The sequence below is a fragment of the Scylla paramamosain genome, chromosome 13 (genome assembly GCF_035594125.1).
Source record: "Scylla paramamosain isolate STU-SP2022 chromosome 13, ASM3559412v1, whole genome shotgun sequence".
NCBI classification, from domain to species: Eukaryota; Metazoa; Arthropoda; class Malacostraca; order Decapoda; family Portunidae; genus Scylla; species Scylla paramamosain.
The window spans coordinates 26,872,317-26,890,247 of record NC_087163.1 but is presented as its reverse complement, the minus strand read 5'-3'; the positions used below and the strand labels follow the sequence as shown (position 1 = coordinate 26,890,247).

Here is a 17,931-nt window from a genome sequence, read left to right as displayed (position 1 = left end):
CTCTTGACTTAAAGAACTCCTGTTGAGAGAGACTGCTTTTTCCAAACCCCCAAAAAAGTTACATGAACTTTGGGAAATATTTGCTACATCGTAGGAAGGAAGGACTGGCCAAGGGGTTTTTTCAATAAAGATAAAATAAATAATATAATAATAATTCATAAAGATCCATTAAACCTCCTTGGTAAATTGGAACTAACTGGTCACAGCAGCCAGCGCAAGGTGACCTGTATGAAGGCTGCTCTGGGCTTTCCCCATCTTCGAGGAAAGGAAAAGAGAGAGTCAAGGACGGAAATTACTGTTTGGGTGTTATAGGGAGAAGCTGCAGAGGATTATTTCCTTATCAACTATGAGACAATTCAAATGGTCCAATATCAATGCAAGACAATAGGTTATGAATCAACATGCATGGGATAACATTGTATCTCGAGTCTTGAAGTAGCGGGCGATGTGAATACTGGATGAACAGTGTAATTACCCACCTGGTAGTATGAATTACTATCACACAGAGTTTGACGACAGTGTGTGCAAATTCAACTAAAATATGAAATAAAGTAGATTTAAAGATGTGATATGCATTACACAAGCTGCTGCCAGATTTTCATTTTTATGTAAAAAGGACTCTGGTCTGAGAGAGAGAGAGAGAGAGAGAGAGAGAGAGAGAGAGAGAGAGAGAGAATCTACTGAATGTGCCAACCCCCAAAGTATAGATCCACCTGTAGCCAATTGTAAGACAGCAGAACTATTATTCTTATGAAATAAATCTCTACTTGTTTTGGCCGTTAGTCTACAGTCTGATACAGGCCACTGGGCAGGCAGGGAAGCCAGGGAGAAGAGGGAGAGAGGAGCTGGTGGTAAAGGAGGAGAGTAGGCAGGGAAGGTAAAGGTGAGAAGGAAGTGAAGGATGTTATATAGGCTACTGGGTAGGTAAATAAGAGAAGGTGGTAAAGGATGTTACAAGCCAATGGGTAGGCAGGGGAAGCTAAGAATAGGAAAAGGAAAAGGATGTTGCAGGCCACTGGGTAAGCAGGGGATACTACAAATCACTGGGTAGGAGGAGAAGGAGGAGGAGGGGGTGGTGGTGGTGGAGGAGGAGATAAAGGATATTACAAGTCATAAGCAGTGAAGGTACAGAAGAGAATATACAGGATGCTACAAGTCACTGAGTAGGCAGGGAAGGTAATGGGGAGGAGGTGAAGGATGTTATAAGCCAGTGGATACACAGGAAAGGGAATGAAGAGAAGATAAAGGGTTTCCTGTGTTAAATGTTATTAAAATATTCCATTATTTATGGCAAAATATTTAATGCATAGTTTTATATATATATATATATATATATATATATATATATATATATATATATATATATATATATATATATATATATATATATATATATATATATATATATATATATATATATATATATATATATATATGATGTTTCAATACATAGATCACTTGATACAAACAGAATACCTAATACTACTAATGGCACATAACAAACTTTCTATTACAGTATTTTCTGCATATACAATGGTTACAAATATTACTTGAGCAAGGCCCTCTCACCCTGATGAGTAATGATATTGTCATGAGACATTGCACCTCCCACTCTTTTTCCATAGTAATAACTTTTCAACACACACACACACACACACACACACACACACACACACACACACACACACACAAACACACACACAAGAGTATGGAACAGGTCTTCCAAAAATTTCCTAAGCAACATTTTTCATCTCACATGGAATTTTTACCTTCTCACATAATATCCAATCTGACACTGCCACATACACCCAACTCTCAGAAACCTGTTAAAACTAATTAATGTTAGCCTGCAGATAATGTTAATAGCTTGGTGATCTCATTTCTTATAATGATAGAAACACTGCACTTCATGATCCTATCAATACCCATATAATGTACTAATGTGCTACTTTGCTGAAAACACTCACATACCCATTTTCTTCCCATATTTCACTTCTATTCATCCTGTAACCTTTTACCTCCTTCAAGTTCTCACACACCATTTAACAATTTACCAATGAAAAGTATTGGCTGAAAGTAGAACACTTTATCTTTCAGAACTTAACACATTCTCCTCCCAGATACCACACTTAACTTGTGCTAATATCAAAATAATTTCAAGTCATCTTATTATGCTCCACCATGAAGGCAACTTTGGTTTGAAGCAATGGCTGATATGCTGCATACTGGCCCTGGACTAGTAATATTGAGTCATTGGTACATACTTATCTACATATTATCAATTACCTGCTACAGCCTAACCTTGATATGAATATTTATTGACTGGATTTGCTCTTCATGCATTCTGTCTGCTCCTTCCTTGTTGTCTCTTTGGTGGCAAGGCACTGTTTGTAATTCTCTACTTGCACACCACTCAGTATAGAAAACTAGTCTAAAATGAGTCAAACTGCAGCAACATGTGCAGAAACTGTTGGTATTAATTTGAGGATCACAGATGGTCTTCATATGGACCTTGAAAACTGGCTGTCGTGCCACTTACTGATATTTGTTTAGTGTGAAAGTTTACATCCACGGAAACCTGAAATTTATGAAAGACTAGGATGACTCTGATCACAGGAGGTCCATGTGTAACTATCTGTGCTATTCAAGAAAAGGAAACCCACAGTGGAAGACAGTTCCTTAAAGGATCTAATGCCCTGTAAATACTTAACTTAATAACTATTCACAGTCCAGCTTTGGCATCGCTAATCTTAGTGAAAAGTTCTGGAGTCAGCTTGACATATTTGCCAAGTTTGCCATCCAAGAAGTAAAGCTCATCTTTAACCAAATTTATATCAAAACCTTCTTTTTGTAGGGTCAACTTCTTCAATTTGAAGGTACCTGAGGAGAGAGCAGATAAACTTATCAAGTAAAAAGTCTACATCACAGTACTGCAAATATTCTGATAAATTCACAGTAAGAATCTGAATGACTACAGTTACAGTCTATGTATACACTAAACTGATGATCCAGTGAAAGATGCAGCCAAAAGAAGGCATCAACATGCATAAGTTCACATTTTGACAGATACCTGTGACGTCAATCTCCTTCAGTATTCTCACGAACAGGGGGCAGGCATAGGGAGGCAGATTCTTCTTCATCCCTTTAAGAAAATCTGTCAGATCAAGGCTGCCCTCAGGATCCACAATTGCTGCCATCCCAGCCTTGCCTTCAGCCCCGGGCACCTGCACATAGACAGTGGAATGGAAGCCTTGTAAATACTGATAAAAAAAACCAAGACAAATTCAGACTATCAACAGGTAGATCATAGGAGTAAAAGTTAATTTTATTGACTGACACTTACTTCTACTCCATACACTACAGCATCCTTGTTGCCAGCCATCTTGGAGACCACCCCTTCCACCTCAGTGGACGACACGTTCTCTCCCCGCCAGCGGAAGGTGTCTCCAGTCCGGTCCTTGAAATACATGTAGCCCAACTCATCCATTACCAGGATGTCACCTGCAGGATATATGAGAGTCATGGTCTGGTATCATATGACTGAATGATCTATCTCAATCTAACAATGTTGAAATAAATATAATGGCAAAAGACAGAGATATAACTGTTTCATCCCTGATAATTCTATCAGTCTATTGTCATTATTTTCTGACATTTCTTCACTTTATCTTTCTATATATCAGGCCATTAATACCACACTGGGTGGCCCAGACAAAGCACCACACACACACACACAAATCATTCACACTCTCAGCTCCATCAGCCCTTAGTGGAAAGGTATAGTCATATGGACCACCCTAACATTACCCCAGAGGAGGTTAGGCATAGTACAGCTGGCCAAATACTTCCATTACTCACCAGACTTGAAAGCTGCATCCCCTTTCTTCCATACATCTTGAATAACCTTCTTCTGTGTGGCCTTCTTGTCTGCATAGCCATGGAAGTCACGCATTGGGTCATTCTTCCTGATCATGCCCACAAATTCTCCTGGCTCTCCTGATTTGGAAGAGTGGTCAGAAGTAAGTATCTGCATGTGCACCCAGGCTTTGGTTTGATAGAGTATAGCATGCAGCCCAGTAATAATCTGTAATATACCTTTCTCAGCTAAATATATTTGTTAACATTCTCTCACCAGGTTTACACATAATGCAGAGTCCGTTTTTGTTCCTCAGAGGTTCTCCGGTCTCTTGGTCCACCTTGACCAAGTACACAGGCAGGGCATGGCGAACTATCACTGACACAAATCCACACGCACCAGGTTTGCCATCCATGTTCACTGCAAGGAAAGCATGAGGCATAAGATAAAGTCCAGCTGTGCCAGAATGTCACCTCTTATTTGAGGACTGAACATACAAATCATGATCATAGGGTTCCTAAGGCAGCAGCTGACTGCCTTGCTAAAGGGATGATTGTGACCCCAGCTACACTCACTTATGTTTGCAATGCCTTCTGTTGATCCATAAAACTCTGCGATGACTGGCATTTTGAAGCGGGAAGTGAACTGCTTCCAGATCTGAGGCCTCACTCCATTCCCAAACATCACTCTCACCTGCAAATTTCAAAGGATATTAAGCAGTATTAGATATTCACAGAATGCAGAGTACAATGGCTGCCCACCTAACTGTCACCCTGACAGGAAGCTTTATCATATGCATGTCATGCAGTGATACACAAAATGCTTTACTCCTCTTAAAGTTAACATACATATATTATTGAGCCATTAATTTATAAGTTTGATGACTGTATTTTATTACTGATAACCTCATTTCTATTGGACATTTTAATATGATGAGAACCCTCACCAGGAGATGCATCACATGACACAAGCATATCTATACCTTGTGTTGGGTGTCCTCGGGCTTGGGTGGAGTATTGAGGAGGTAGCGGCACAGCTCTCCCACATACTGGCCAACCTGAGAAAGGATTCATCTTAAGGTATAGAGTCTATCTTATAGTCAGAGAAGGAAATTCAAGTAAATGAAAAGCACTGCTATAATGATTCTTGGTATATTAATTACCTATTATTAGATCTTCCTAATTTTCTTCAGTGACTAACAAATGTTTCACAATAACACTGTCAGAAGCTGGCAAATAATCATGAGAACATAAGAAACATAAGAAAATATGGAAGCTGTAAAAAGTCATCAGGGCTATGAATGGCAGTCCCTGTATGAAACATACATACTTATTTCCACCTGTCATATCCATCCATTCCATTCAGCTGGGCATGAAAATCTTATAGAGGAGGCATATATTTAAATGTTTTCCAAAGAACTAACTGCTATTAACCTAAGCCACTACTTACAGTACAGTTGTGCTTCTTGGCCTCAATCCAGAACTGAGAGGCTGAAAACTTGCGGCGGATGACAGCAGTGCAGTTGAAGACAAGCACCTGTGGCAGTGAAGGGCCATGACTTTTGGCTACACCTCATAATCAAAATAGTGACCCCTAAATACTGTCATTTCATATGCTGCTTCCATAATGGAAATATCTATTTGTCTATCTATATGTATGCAAAGAAGGGAATGCTGGGAACTCACCTGGCCCATGCCCACCATGCCTCCAGCAGTGTGGTACAGAGGCAGGGGGTTGTATATGATGTCCTCCTCCCTCAGGGTGGCCATGTGGTATGCCGCAGCACAAAAGAACAAGTATCTGTGAGAATTAGAGACAATGAAGCAATTAGGCATCATTTTATAATCCACAAACACTTAAAGAGCTAAGACAGACAGTTTTCATTAGGTAATGACTCACCTGGAGTGCTTGATGATGGCAGCTTTGGGCAGACCAGTGGTGCCGGAGGTGTAGATGTACACCAGTTTGTCATTAGTGCTGACTGAGTCTATCTCAAGGGGTGGGGTAGGACTAGAGGCACTCAGCAGATGGTCCAGGTTCTTAGCATCTGATTTAGTATACATTAATATATAAGTACTATGCATTTTAGAACAATGAACTGATTTATTTTTTTATTTAAGAAAAGTTCGGGCCAAGGACAACAAAAAGGGGTGAACAAAATGCCCACTGAAGGGATTAGTCCTCAAAGAGCAATCAAGAGTTATGAGTTATGAGGCAAAATATGGCCAATATATAGCAGTTTACTATGGCAAATCTATGTGTCAATGCTTTGGTTCATGTTGCAAGACTGAGTGACATGCATGCACTAAGGAGAAGTTCTCAACAACATTACCACTCACCACTGACTTCTGGAGCGGTGTTGCGACACCCTGACACATACACTGGAACACTCAACTGGTCCCTCACATCTTTCAGAGCTGCAAGATGCTTAACAATGATAATCTAGTAATAATGATCATATCTTCAAGATTTTAACTCCAATGACAAAGAACATAGTTGTACCTGACCACCTGATTAACAACTACATATTTTCAAGAGTATGATGATTAACTTTGTTTAGTCACCAACATGGAGATTTACATTTTATGCCTCAGTCTCCTCTTACTTACCATTCTGCAGCTCCACACCACAAATGATGGCTTTGGAATCTGCCACCTGGATGGAGTGGACTAGTGGTGTCTGCTGCAGATTGAAGTTGATCAGCGCTGCCACGACCCCAACCTAAAACACACACACATGCACACACACACACACAACAAAGAAAAATGTTAGCAATATACAGCATATGATCACTGATAAACCAGACAATACTAGAAAAGAGCATTTACCATTGCTTATAATGAGAGAGAGAGAGAGAGAGAGAGAGAGAGAGAGAGAGAGAGAGAGAGAGAGAGAGAGAGAGAGAGAGAGAGAGAGAGAGAGAGAGAGAGAGAGAGAGAAACCTGAGCATATTCCTTTCTTTCATTCTCCTTTAAGAAAATGAATATTTCTCACTAACTACTACAACTGTGAGGAACATTTACTTTGGCACAACCCAGCCAGGTGCAGATGTACTCTGGTTGGTTCATCATGAATAAGGCCACTGTATCCCCGTGTTTGTACCCCTCTGACACCATCAGGTTGGCTACTCTGTTGCTGTACTCATCAATCTGTTGGGGAAACAGGCCATCAGCAAGTACATATCCATACATTTCCAAGTTATGTGAAGAGTTTACATTTCAAAGTTATAGTAACAGTTTTAATACAGTGACCACCACACAACTGGCCTTTTCATCAGCAAAAAAAGTAAAATAGTTAAAAATGCAAATATTTTACAGAAAGGACAAGAAGCAAAATAACACAATAAAAGAACAAAAGGCCATGAGTTGTTAACATTTTGACAATAAGCTGCCAGTATTGCCACTCCAGTCTTGATGACTATCTTTCACTGGTAACATGCTGGACTGTGTTTCCTTTTGTGTCTTGAAGTCACCTCTCATGGCTACTTAAATCAACTTTTCTGTGTTTCCATGATGTTCTTAAGGGATGTCACACAAGGTCATATGCATCTATAGAAATATGAGCTCATATACACCATAAAATGAAGAGTCCTTACTAACCTGAGTAAAAGTCCACTCTTGGTCTTCAAATATGAGAGCAACTTTGTTTGGGTTTTTGCGTACATTCTCCATAAATAACTTTGGTATACTCATATTAAAGTATGATGCTGTTTTGAGTTTCATGAGGACCTTCAGATATCGTATGCCAGCTCTGAAAAAAAAGTATAATAATGGATTAAAACATGCAAAAATAACCCCATTACATTATTATATTACCATAAAACATACAGAGACAGATATATAACAAGAAAAATGAGAATGTTCTACAGTACTCCCCCCCATTCACCACAAAGGAAGCTGATAGAGACAACACTCACCTCAGATCCCGTGGTAGAGTCATGTACACAAGCCACAGGGTGTAGTGTCCTCCGCAAGCGATGTATACTAGCGCTGCTACACCAAGAAGATGGCACAGGGTAAGTGGTGGCACTGTCCAGCCTCCCAAAGACAGTTCCTGGAGGCTGGCACCCCAGACAAGGGCCACCACTCCCACCACCACTGCCATTCGGATTAAACCCATGTTACCTCATCAAGTGTGGTCCTGAAAGCATGAAAAACTGACTTACTAAAAACCTGTGAATAGATGGTGAGCAATGTGAACTATGGTGAACTTCTATCTATATACCAGGCCAGCAATCCCCACATGGGTGACCCAGATAAAGTACCACACACTCATATAGCATCATTCACACTCTTATTATTCCCATCATCCCCTGGTAGAAAGGGAGTCTTGTGGTTCACGGATCACCCTACTACACCCCAGGAGCTCAAGCTACGTAAGTATGTACTTGAGATATTGAAGTTTGTCTTCCTTTGCTTTTCTCCTGTTTTCCTGAATGTTACTTGCATCTTTGCATGCATGAGTTATGGGTGCTTCATGATTAAGCAAACCTTGCCTCCCAATACAGGGGTGCTTATATAATATATCCCAACTGGTTGGCTCATATCAGCACCAAAAAGTACTTGGAATGATTAGATGTACAAGGCATGAGTAAAAATGAAGAGAAAGATGTGGTTTAATGAAATAATGAGTAAAGTAAGATTAATGCAGTTGACTGTTGAAGGAGAGGACACATGTTTGCCTGTTCTTTGAAACCTGTGAGGGTAGCACCGTAGCACACTTGGAATGGTGAGATATACACATGGAGTAAGTAAGGATGATATGGAAGATGCGGTTCAATGAATATCTGTAAGGTGAATAAAGTTGATGGTTGAATGACAGGATATCACTTCCTGTGATGTCCTGCACAAGGAATGACCAAAGATGACCTAAAGGATACACTCAATGAATTCTTATGAATAAGATGAATCATGATGGCTGAATGGCAGGACACTAAGTATTCCGGTTATTACAAACCAATGAAGATGACACAGACACATACCCAGTACCAGCTTGAGAATCAGAGTGATCACCGGTGAGATAATCATGCACTATCACACAGGGTATTATCTAATCACACTGCCCTTGCTCTTACTGTTCACTAAACTGATTACCAACTTCTTTATGGCATCAGAAGGCACTCATCAATACTCTCCACCTCCGTACTACACCGACTACACACCTTACTATACTAAACCTTTCCTTATTCTCACGACAGTCCGCCCACAACTTTCCCATTACATCATACTCTAAATTAAATCCCTCATTGCCCTGCACACTACGCGTACTTTGCCTCCCCGCCTGGCAGTCCCCCGCACGACAACAGGCAGCGACATCAGCCCACCAAAGGCCAACATCAGCTGATCACTTTCCATTTACTGACTCCGCTATTCAGAGGCGGGATGCTCAAAACTCACTCACGTCTGGCCAGTCAACCCGTACCTTTGTTTCTCTTACAATACGAAAAGGGGAATTTGTAAATGGGTCAGGATAATCTTTATAATAGGGTCATGCAAATACTATTAAAGCATTAGTTTAAATGTGCAATGCTATTGAAAATACAGAGGAACTGCATGATTTGCCAGAAAGCTATATTAAGGCTGAGGTATGGATTTCTGAGAGAGAGAGAGAGAGAGAGAGAGAGAGAGAGAGAGAGCAGAGGGGATGGGGAGAACGAGGCTGAGGTATGGATGCGAGGTAGGGAAGAAGTGAGGTGATGTGAAGAGAGGCTGCGATGTGCAGAGCGAGGCAAAGGTGTAGACTATAGAATGTGTGACAGGAAAAAAAAAAAAAAAGTGAGATGTGCAGGGAAAGATCGAGGGTAAGTGGAGAGCGACTGCTGTGTGGAGAGCAAGGTTAAGCATGGGTGTGTGATAAGGAATAGAGGTTGTGTCATCCTAGGGTTATATGAAGAGGGATGCCGAAATATGGTGTGATAGGGAGAACAGTAATCTACGTAAAAGGCGGAGCTGAGTTGATAAGCGTGTATAATAGGAAAAAAAAAAGTTGGAGAGCGAAAGATAAATATGGGTGTTTATGGAAGGAATGAATGTACTAGTATAGTGTATTATGACCGCCGTTTGTTACTCAACCATGCGAAAAGGTCGATACATTATAAATAAATGAAGTCAACGTAAAAAAAAAAGAAAAAAAAATGTAAGTTGATTGAACACCGGCGCCAAAACAACTAAGCCAGTATGTCGCTGGCTGAGAGAGAGAGAGAGAGAGAGAGAGAGAGAGAGAGAGAGAGAGAGAGAGAGAGAGAGAGAGAGAGTTGCGCTGTCACACAGCGCAGTATCCTATGGAAATAATGACAAGTCCCAACAATGAATAACTTAGACAAGATGAGTAATCTTATCTACATCCTTTAATAAACCACAGTATAAAAGCTTATTTCTGTGTACGCCATGTTCATTTCTGACAAGGGCGTGGATTCAACGGAAGAAGTGTGGGTGAGGGAACACACACCTGCCTCCCCCTACACCGGGAGAGGCAGGCAGGCAGGCAGTGAGGCGGGACCTCCACCTGGCGCCCTCCTCACACCACCCCGCCCCTTCCTGACCATACGTGACGCTCTCCTCTATATGTATCTGTAACACCTGTCCTTCCTTCCCATCTATCTATCTATCTATCTATCTATCTGTCTGTCTGTTTTTATATCTAATATATATCTATATACGAATCTCTCTCTCTCTCTCTCTCTCTCTCTCTCTCTCTCTCTCTCTCTCTCTCTCTCTCTCTCTCTCTCTCTCTCTCCACCCACAGCCAGCGATATCTATCCATCTATCTATCTATCTATCTATCTATCTTTCTATCTGTCTGTGGCCTTGCTATAATAATACAGTGGCTATCACAAAATATAATGGCCATTCACTGTAATAATAATAATAATAATAATAATAATAATAATAATAATAATAATAATAATAATAACAATAATAACAACAACAACAACAACAACAATAATAAAAATAATAAACATCATGTGGTTGCACTTAGAACACAAGGACTAGCGGACAAGGCAAGCAGTCGGGGAGTGAGTGAGTGGTGCCTCTGATGATTGCGTTACCAGCAGGCCAATCTAATGACACTGACAGTGGCGGTTGCAGTGGTGGCTCATTATATCCAAAGTTCTGTATCTAAATAGGAGTGTGTAACCTCCTGAGGGCACTTAAGACTACCTTTTTTGGCCAGAGAGAGAGAGAGAGAGAGAGAGAGAGAGAGAGAGAGAGAATACTGCTAGAGGCAAGAGCTCCCGTCATCCACACTGCTGACAAAGGATAGCCAACACATGCTGCTTTTCACTGAGGCAATGTGAGAAACATTCATAAACAACGCAGGGCAGAGTGCAACACAAAGTCTGTACTATTTTGGGAGTGCACTCGGATACTTCAAGTCACGCGTCCCTGGCAAGCTCTACGTTATAAAGGGTGTGCTGCCAATACGCCATGTGATAATATAATGATACATCCTATAGGGAAAAGGAGTTATTGCTTCTTATAAACATACGCAGTCTCTCTCTCTCTCTCTCTCTGAGTTTCATTATAGCGGTCATTGATTTCCAGAGCAAGCTGTAACAGTGAGGAAGCAGATGTCAGCCTCATCCCCGGGAGGGAGAGGGCAGCTGCAGGATCACAGCAGCTGAGCATGACGGTTTACACTTACCTTATATGACGAGGCTTTATTGCGACTACTTCACTCACTTTCCTATCGCTGTTTACGCGAAGACATCACAAGTGTGCCGCAACGCTTGACCAATGAAACAAAATTGCAAATATTATTCCTGACGCCCAGTGTCTGAGCCAAAGTTTTTTGCCAGGACATGTGGCAACTATCACGGGCCAGATGGGCGGGCGGAGCGTCACGAGGGGGAGGACGACATGAGGGGCACCAGAGTACCCTACGCTTCCTCCTACTGCAGGAAGGCCTTATAGCACGCTGCTCGCACGCCACCGCCGCCCCTACATTCTAGTCACTATTTTTAAGTGAGAAAGTGAGTGTTACGTCAACGCCCTGTCCTGAATACAGTGAACGTTTAAGCACGTCTGAGAGAGAGGAAAAAAAAAAGTTTATCCCGAGTATATACTGTGCATATATTGAATTGACAGAAAACCGACGGCACCACCATAAATATTGTTATTGCCGACATGAAATGTTTATGTAGCTTGGTGTCGCTTACTGTGTTGAAAGTGTGTACCTGTGCCTGAGTCATTATTCATAACTGCATTCAAAACTTTGTTTCAATTTCTTTCCCCAACTTTTCCATTAAACAACGGAATACCGGTAAGTTTTCGGTTATTGATAACGAACGTACAGAAAAAAAAAAAGCACACAATTCACTTGAGCCTTTTCTTTCCTTAAAGAGAACACACGCTTTGATGTCATACGAAGGCGGCAATGATGAGTGCTGGCGGGATGAGCACAGTGGTGATGGGCTGCGGGGCTGTGAGGCGGGGAAAAGGAAGTGGTGAGGCAGTGAGCGCCGCGGTGGCTTGTGTGGTTCTCTATGTCAACAAAGAGATTGAGAGGGAGACGCGGGCCAGCTGTCCCACTCATCCCTTGGACTTACTCCTATCTTTCTCCCCCCGTCCTCCTTAAATCTCTACACTGTTGTCACATAACATAGCTTGAAGAGGTTCCTGTCGCATTAACGGAAGGCAGCTGGTATGCGAGGCGAGATGGTGTGCTTAATGCTTATCTGCTGTCACTTCCGTTCTGCTTTGTATTTTTCGTTTTTGTTTCCTTTATGCCTCTCCATCGTTAACACTATTAATGTAATTCGCTTTTACTACAGATGCCAGTTCCGGTGTCCCCAGGTAAGCAAGAATCTAGTCGCGATGTTGACGGGGCGGCGGCAGGTGAAGAGGCCCACCACCCGCTTCCTCCTGGTGCTAACCCCACGCGATACACGCAGCACGGGGAAGGCACGGCGGACCCCGACGTGGTAGCGGGTTACGAGGACTGCCTGGAGGAAACCTTGAGGTGAGGCAGCGCCCTCCAGCCTCCCATTCATTTGCATTATATACGTTATTGCTAGAGACGTAGTCACCATCTTTCTTTCCGAATGGCCTGGAGGCATAAATGTAGCAAGGGACTCCCATTAAAAAAGCCTATAAGAAAAAAAAACAAAAAAACTAAAAGGCCGATATGAGAGCAGGATGAACTGCTCAAATCCAACATATTACATTTAAGTAAATGCTATTTCCCGAATACATTAAGTGATGTTTTGTTTTGTTAATGTTCTCAGGTTCCTGGTGGAGGAAGAACAGCTACCAGGGGACCATCCTGTGGTGCGGGGATTGGTTACTCACCTCACTCGTCAACACGCCCACACTGAACTGGCCAAGCTCTCTCAGCAGGTGGCGGCCGTCCCCTCCCCCGTAACTCCGCAAAATGCTGGTTTCCAGGTTACCCTGGTGCAAGATGAAGACGACGAGGAGGCCTCAGATGAGGACATGGAGGACGACGATCAGCTAGTGGACGTGGACGACCTGGAAGAGGAGGACGAGTCAGAAAGAGAAGTTAGTGAAGCCTTCAGACGGCAACTACTGCGGCTGGTGTATCAAGGATGTGACCTGTTTGCCACCCCACAGGCAGGTCAGCCTTGGTGGACCACCTGTGACCCGAGTCAGACACGTACCTACACTGCCATACAGAACACGGGCATTGCTTCTCTACAGGAGGGAAAATGTGACGTGACAATCTGAGGAATGTATTATGCATCTCACGCAGCTGGAATGCGCCTCACCTTCCTTACTCATCACGTCTACTAGCTCTTCACTCACTGTCATTTCATGAAGTGTTATTATACTTAAGGTATTCATTTACTCATTCTGACAACCGCTGCCTGCTTAAGGTAATTTATCATCGCTCATGTTAATTGCAAGTTACCTTTCTGGGACGGCAAGCCACCCTCGCCGAGCTCGGGGCCACGCTGTAAAGCCGCGCCGAGGGGTGGAGTGACGTATCTGCAGATGTGTCTATTATTCTGTTCATCTTTTTTAATAAAGTTCTATTTTATGAACATGATGTATCCATATATATATATATATATATATATATATATATATATATATATATATATATATATATATATATATATATATATATATATATATATTGTATAAAATGATGATTTATAATGAGACTGTTAATAAACCTGTAACGAAATGTCTGGATGTGCAATGCAACTCTGGAATGGATTATTGATGTAGTTGAAGCGGCCAATGTTTGATGGCCAAGGAATATAACGAGTCTCTATCATCCTTGGTGGTGGCACTGTGTGGTTCATATCCAGGTGATCCTTACTTTGCAACTGGGTTTATAATGATTTACGTATGATACGGAATGCTAAAAAAAAAAAGTCATTCAGAGTAAAATAACTCAAAAACCTTCCTGAATAATCACGTGCGCAAGTAGTTTCGAGTCCATCAAGGAGTGGTGTTGGAGATATGCGTCACGTAACATTGCACAATGAGTGTTTAGGTAAGGCAGACAAACTGGGACGAGAGTTAAGCAACAGGCAACATTGATTTTCGTGACTTATTCCTCAGTCGCGGAGTGTCGGCCTCTAGCACCGCACCGTCACTCGTCCCAACCAAGTTATCAAGTCTGTAAGCTTTCTTAGTCGCCCTTCTTTCGGAACCGAGATCCGCCGTGACCATGCTGGAAGCAAGACGGAGAATGGGAAAGTTGTTGAGTGCTGGAAGCGCCAGGCTGGTGGGGGCAATGGAACTGACCTTTTATACTTATGGAAGGTTGATCGCTACCTCTCCCATTGTCGTCATCGTGGTATGCCTAGTGATGGCGGCAGGGTGCGGCGTAGGCTTGTTAAAATTCCAGCAAGAAAATCGCCCCACAAAGCTCTGGACACCTGAAGGCTCGGAGTCTGTGAGAGTGCAGGAGTGGATGGAAGAGAACTTTGTCTCAGACACACGCCTTAACATGGCCATCTATGAGGCAGACAATGTGCTGAAGAAAAATGTGTTGCTCGAAATGTTGCGCGTGCATGAATTACTGACAACCACGACCACGAGTGCCGGCGCCACCTGGAACACCACTTGCTGGACAGTGCCGGCCATCCCCACCTTTTCATATGGTAGACGGCGGCGAGACGCAGCGACAGTGCGCCAGAAGCGTCAAACCAGCAGTGACTTTGACTTCAGTCGCATTCTTCCACGTGACAGCTACTGCGAGTTGCAGGAATCCCTGCAGGAGGTGTGCCTGGAGAGCGGCCTCCTTGACGTGTTCGGCTATGACCGAGACTTCCTTACCAGCCTGACGCAAGAGCAAATCCTGGATGAGATCAACGACGCCCAGACGAGCAGTATCACGGGTTTTCCTATTAACGTAAGCCAATACTTGTCACAAGTGCGGCGTGATGAACAGGGTTATATTCTCGGGGCCAGCGCTGCCTCTCACATGTGGTTCACGCGAGTAAACAGATCGGCACTGGAGAGCGGTGTTGTGATCAATGATGCAGGGACAGGTAGCCAGGTGGACGCTGACACTCATGAATGGGAACAAGCAATGGTCCGTAACTTACTAAATCCCACGCAACGTCCACCCGAAGTACACTTTTATCTCATGTCAGCATCCAGTTTCGGTACAGTGAGTGGTGAGAACATTCAGAGCGACTTACAGTTTCTCAGTTTAGGTTTCGGAGTAGTGTTTGTGTTCGTGGTATTGATGTTAGGTCGTCGCAACCAAGTGGAGGCGAGACCGCTGCTCTCTCTGATGGGGCTGTCATGCGTGGGTCTGGCCATCGTTGTTTCTTACGGCACCTGCTCCGCTTACGGCGTTCCTTACGGCCCTGTTAACAGCATTCTTCCTTTCCTTTTGCTCGGATTGGGAATAGATGACATGTTCGTGATTCTGGAGGCATGGCAGAGCTTAAGTTCGGAGGAGCAGCAACACCCGCTAAGGGACAGGATCGGGCTGGCCCTGGGTCGTGCAGGAGTGGCCATCACGGTCACTTCCCTGACAGACTTCCTTGCCTTTGCTGTGGGCTGTACCACTGTCCTCCCTGCCCTAAGGTATTTTTGTATTTACTCCGCAATCGGTATAGTGTCGGTGTATTTCTTTCAAGCTACATTCTTTGTGGCCTGCCTGACCCTAGATCAGCGCCGTCTGGAGGATCGCCGTCATGGTCTCTTCTGGTGCTGGAAGATGTCCCCAGACTGGTCGCCGAACAGCTGCAGCCAACGCGACTTGTGTAATGAGTTTTTCTCTCGCTTCTACGCCAAGTTTTTGTTGCATCCCGCTGTGAGAGTCATTGTATTCCTCCTGACGAGCGTGTTATTCTTTGCTTCCACATGGGGCCTCACTAACCTCCGACAAGAATTTGATCCAATTTGGTTTCTCCCTCAGGACTCTTACTTGTATGAATATTTTGAAAAACAGAGAGAATACTTTCCCTCGTCCGAGGAGCCGGGCTCTGTATACTTATCTAACAGTAGTCTAGAGAACGAATTGCCCAAGATACAAGAGCTTTCAGAAAGTCTCCGGTCTGTTGAGTACGTGGCTAAAGTTGACAGCTGGGTGGATAAATATGTCGAGTACTGGGAGAACGCTATCACGGCAAACCAAACTTTGTTCCCTGACCGCCTAACGCAATTCCTGTTCTCGCCCAGCGGCGCTCAGTACCGCTCCCGCAACTTTAGATTCAACTCTACCCTCAGGTGCAGAGAGGATGCGCCCCCGGTCACAGCCACCAGAATTGACTTCAGCTACAAATTACTCTCGTCTTCCCGGGAGGAAGTGCAAGCAATGGAGGCAGTGCGGACCATTGTACAGGGAGCAAACATGAGCGGCGAGGCTAGGGTGTGGGGGCGGGCGTTCTCCTCTTGGGAAACCAATAAAGTGATCAAGGAAGAGCTTTTTCGTAATCTTGGCGTGGCACTGGTGGTAGTGGCGGTGGCGACTGTGGTGCTGTTGGCTAGTGTGGTGGCCAGCAGCATGGTGGTGCTATGTGTGCTGTTCACACTGGTGGACGTGGCCGCCCTCATCCACTGGTGGGGCCTCACCATAGACACCGTCTCCTGCATCGACTTGGTGCTGGCAGTGGGCCTGTGTGTGGACTACGCGGTGCACGTGGCCCACACCTTCCTCACCAGGACTGGGAATCGCGCCCAGAGAGCAGCAGACACTTTGGCCACCATCGGACCGCCAGTTCTCAGCGGCGGATTCTCCACTTTCCTCGCCTTCGTCTTTTTGGCAAACTCATCTTCACACGTCTTCCAAAGTTTCTTCAAGGTGACATGACGCGAGACTCAACCAAGCATTTCCTATAAATTTTAAACATTTCATGGCCAATGTATCAGTTGTCATAAGGAGTTTGTCGTGACGCACCAACTTACAGCATAAATTTACTACAACTTTATTCTCCCTTCTGCTTTTAACAAAGTCCACTCAGTTTATTGTGACGCACCATTTTGATATAATCATACAACTCAAAATGTATACTTACATAGTTATCAGCATCCATTCCATGATTCCAATTTTCCGTTCCTTTTCATCTTTACAAAGTTCACCACTCCAGACTGTTTCACCCCACAGATTTTCTTCGGCGTGTGCGTCTATGGTCTGTATCACGGTCTCGTGTTCCTGCCGGTGCTGCTGTCCCTCATTGGCCCTGCAAGCCACAACGCCATCACGCCGCAGCACCTCACGCCTCCCCACACAATCTCCAGTACCCGCTCCCCCCATCCGTTGGAACAGAAAAACGGGAAATTCGTAGAGAAATCTCTTGACACGGAAGGGCGTGGTATGCCGGCTGGCGAGAACAAGAAGGGAGTGGGAGAGTTCACTGTGGATGGGGAAAGCAAAGTACCTCACACGACTTGATTTATTTACTACCAATTGAGATAAAAGTAAGACTTAAGACTCGGTTTGTTTGTCAGTAACACATCGCTGGTATCGTTGTATATATTTAAAATATTATCGTCTTGCAAGAATTTGCTTCCTGTTAAAAACCTGTTACGTAATGCTGATAGTATTATTGCTTCTTGTTGAGACATTATTATATAGAAACACTAATCTGCAATATTTTGAAACCTACATATACTTCTGCAACTTTTAACTCCGCGCGCGCGCGC

General features: G+C 43.5%; 3 protein-coding genes across 6 annotated transcripts; 2 read left to right on the top strand and 1 right to left on the bottom strand.

The window, feature by feature from the left end:
- Positions 1–1,933: 1,933 nt before the first annotated feature.
- LOC135106623 (long-chain fatty acid transport protein 1-like) lies at positions 1,934–9,252 on the bottom strand. 3 transcript variants are annotated; one of them, XM_064015905.1, is made up of 16 exons: positions 9,124–9,252; positions 7,773–7,996; positions 7,456–7,606; positions 6,880–7,005; positions 6,466–6,577; positions 6,196–6,273; positions 5,756–5,903; positions 5,542–5,656; positions 5,306–5,392; positions 4,839–4,913; positions 4,432–4,549; positions 4,133–4,276; positions 3,859–3,996; positions 3,344–3,501; positions 3,071–3,224; positions 1,934–2,880 (listed from the first exon to the last, which is right to left on the bottom strand). In XM_064015905.1, exons 2-16 carry the CDS (start codon positions 7,973–7,975, stop codon positions 2,723–2,725), a joined length of 1,965 nt encoding a protein of 654 aa, XP_063871975.1. In that variant the 5' UTR covers positions 7,976–7,996; positions 9,124–9,252; the 3' UTR covers positions 1,934–2,722. The 3 variants fall into 3 exon arrangements, with proteins under 3 accessions (XP_063871975.1, XP_063871976.1, XP_063871974.1); XM_064015906.1 differs by lacking the exon at positions 9,124–9,252 and adding an exon at positions 9,018–9,038; XM_064015904.1 differs by lacking the exon at positions 9,124–9,252 and adding an exon at positions 8,838–8,977.
- Positions 9,253–11,687: 2,435 nt separating this feature from the next.
- Positions 11,688–13,667, top strand: LOC135106626 (uncharacterized). Of its 2 annotated transcripts, none has more exons than XM_064015911.1 (3): positions 11,688–11,828; positions 12,630–12,817; positions 13,083–13,667. In XM_064015911.1, the coding sequence occupies exons 2-3, from the start codon at positions 12,630–12,632 to the stop codon at positions 13,540–13,542; spliced, it is 648 nt and encodes a 215-aa protein (XP_063871981.1). In that variant the 5' UTR covers positions 11,688–11,828; the 3' UTR covers positions 13,543–13,667. The 2 variants fall into 2 exon arrangements, with proteins under 2 accessions (XP_063871981.1, XP_063871982.1); XM_064015912.1 differs by lacking the exon at positions 11,688–11,828 and adding an exon at positions 12,370–12,499.
- A 1,530-nt stretch (positions 13,668–15,197) lies between these two features.
- On the top strand, positions 15,198–17,680 carry LOC135106622 (patched domain-containing protein 3-like). Its single transcript, XM_064015903.1, has 2 exons — positions 15,198–17,089; positions 17,393–17,680. Exons 1-2 carry the CDS (start codon positions 15,257–15,259, stop codon positions 17,678–17,680), a joined length of 2,121 nt encoding a protein of 706 aa, XP_063871973.1. The 5' UTR covers positions 15,198–15,256.
- Positions 17,681–17,931: the final 251 nt, after the last annotated feature.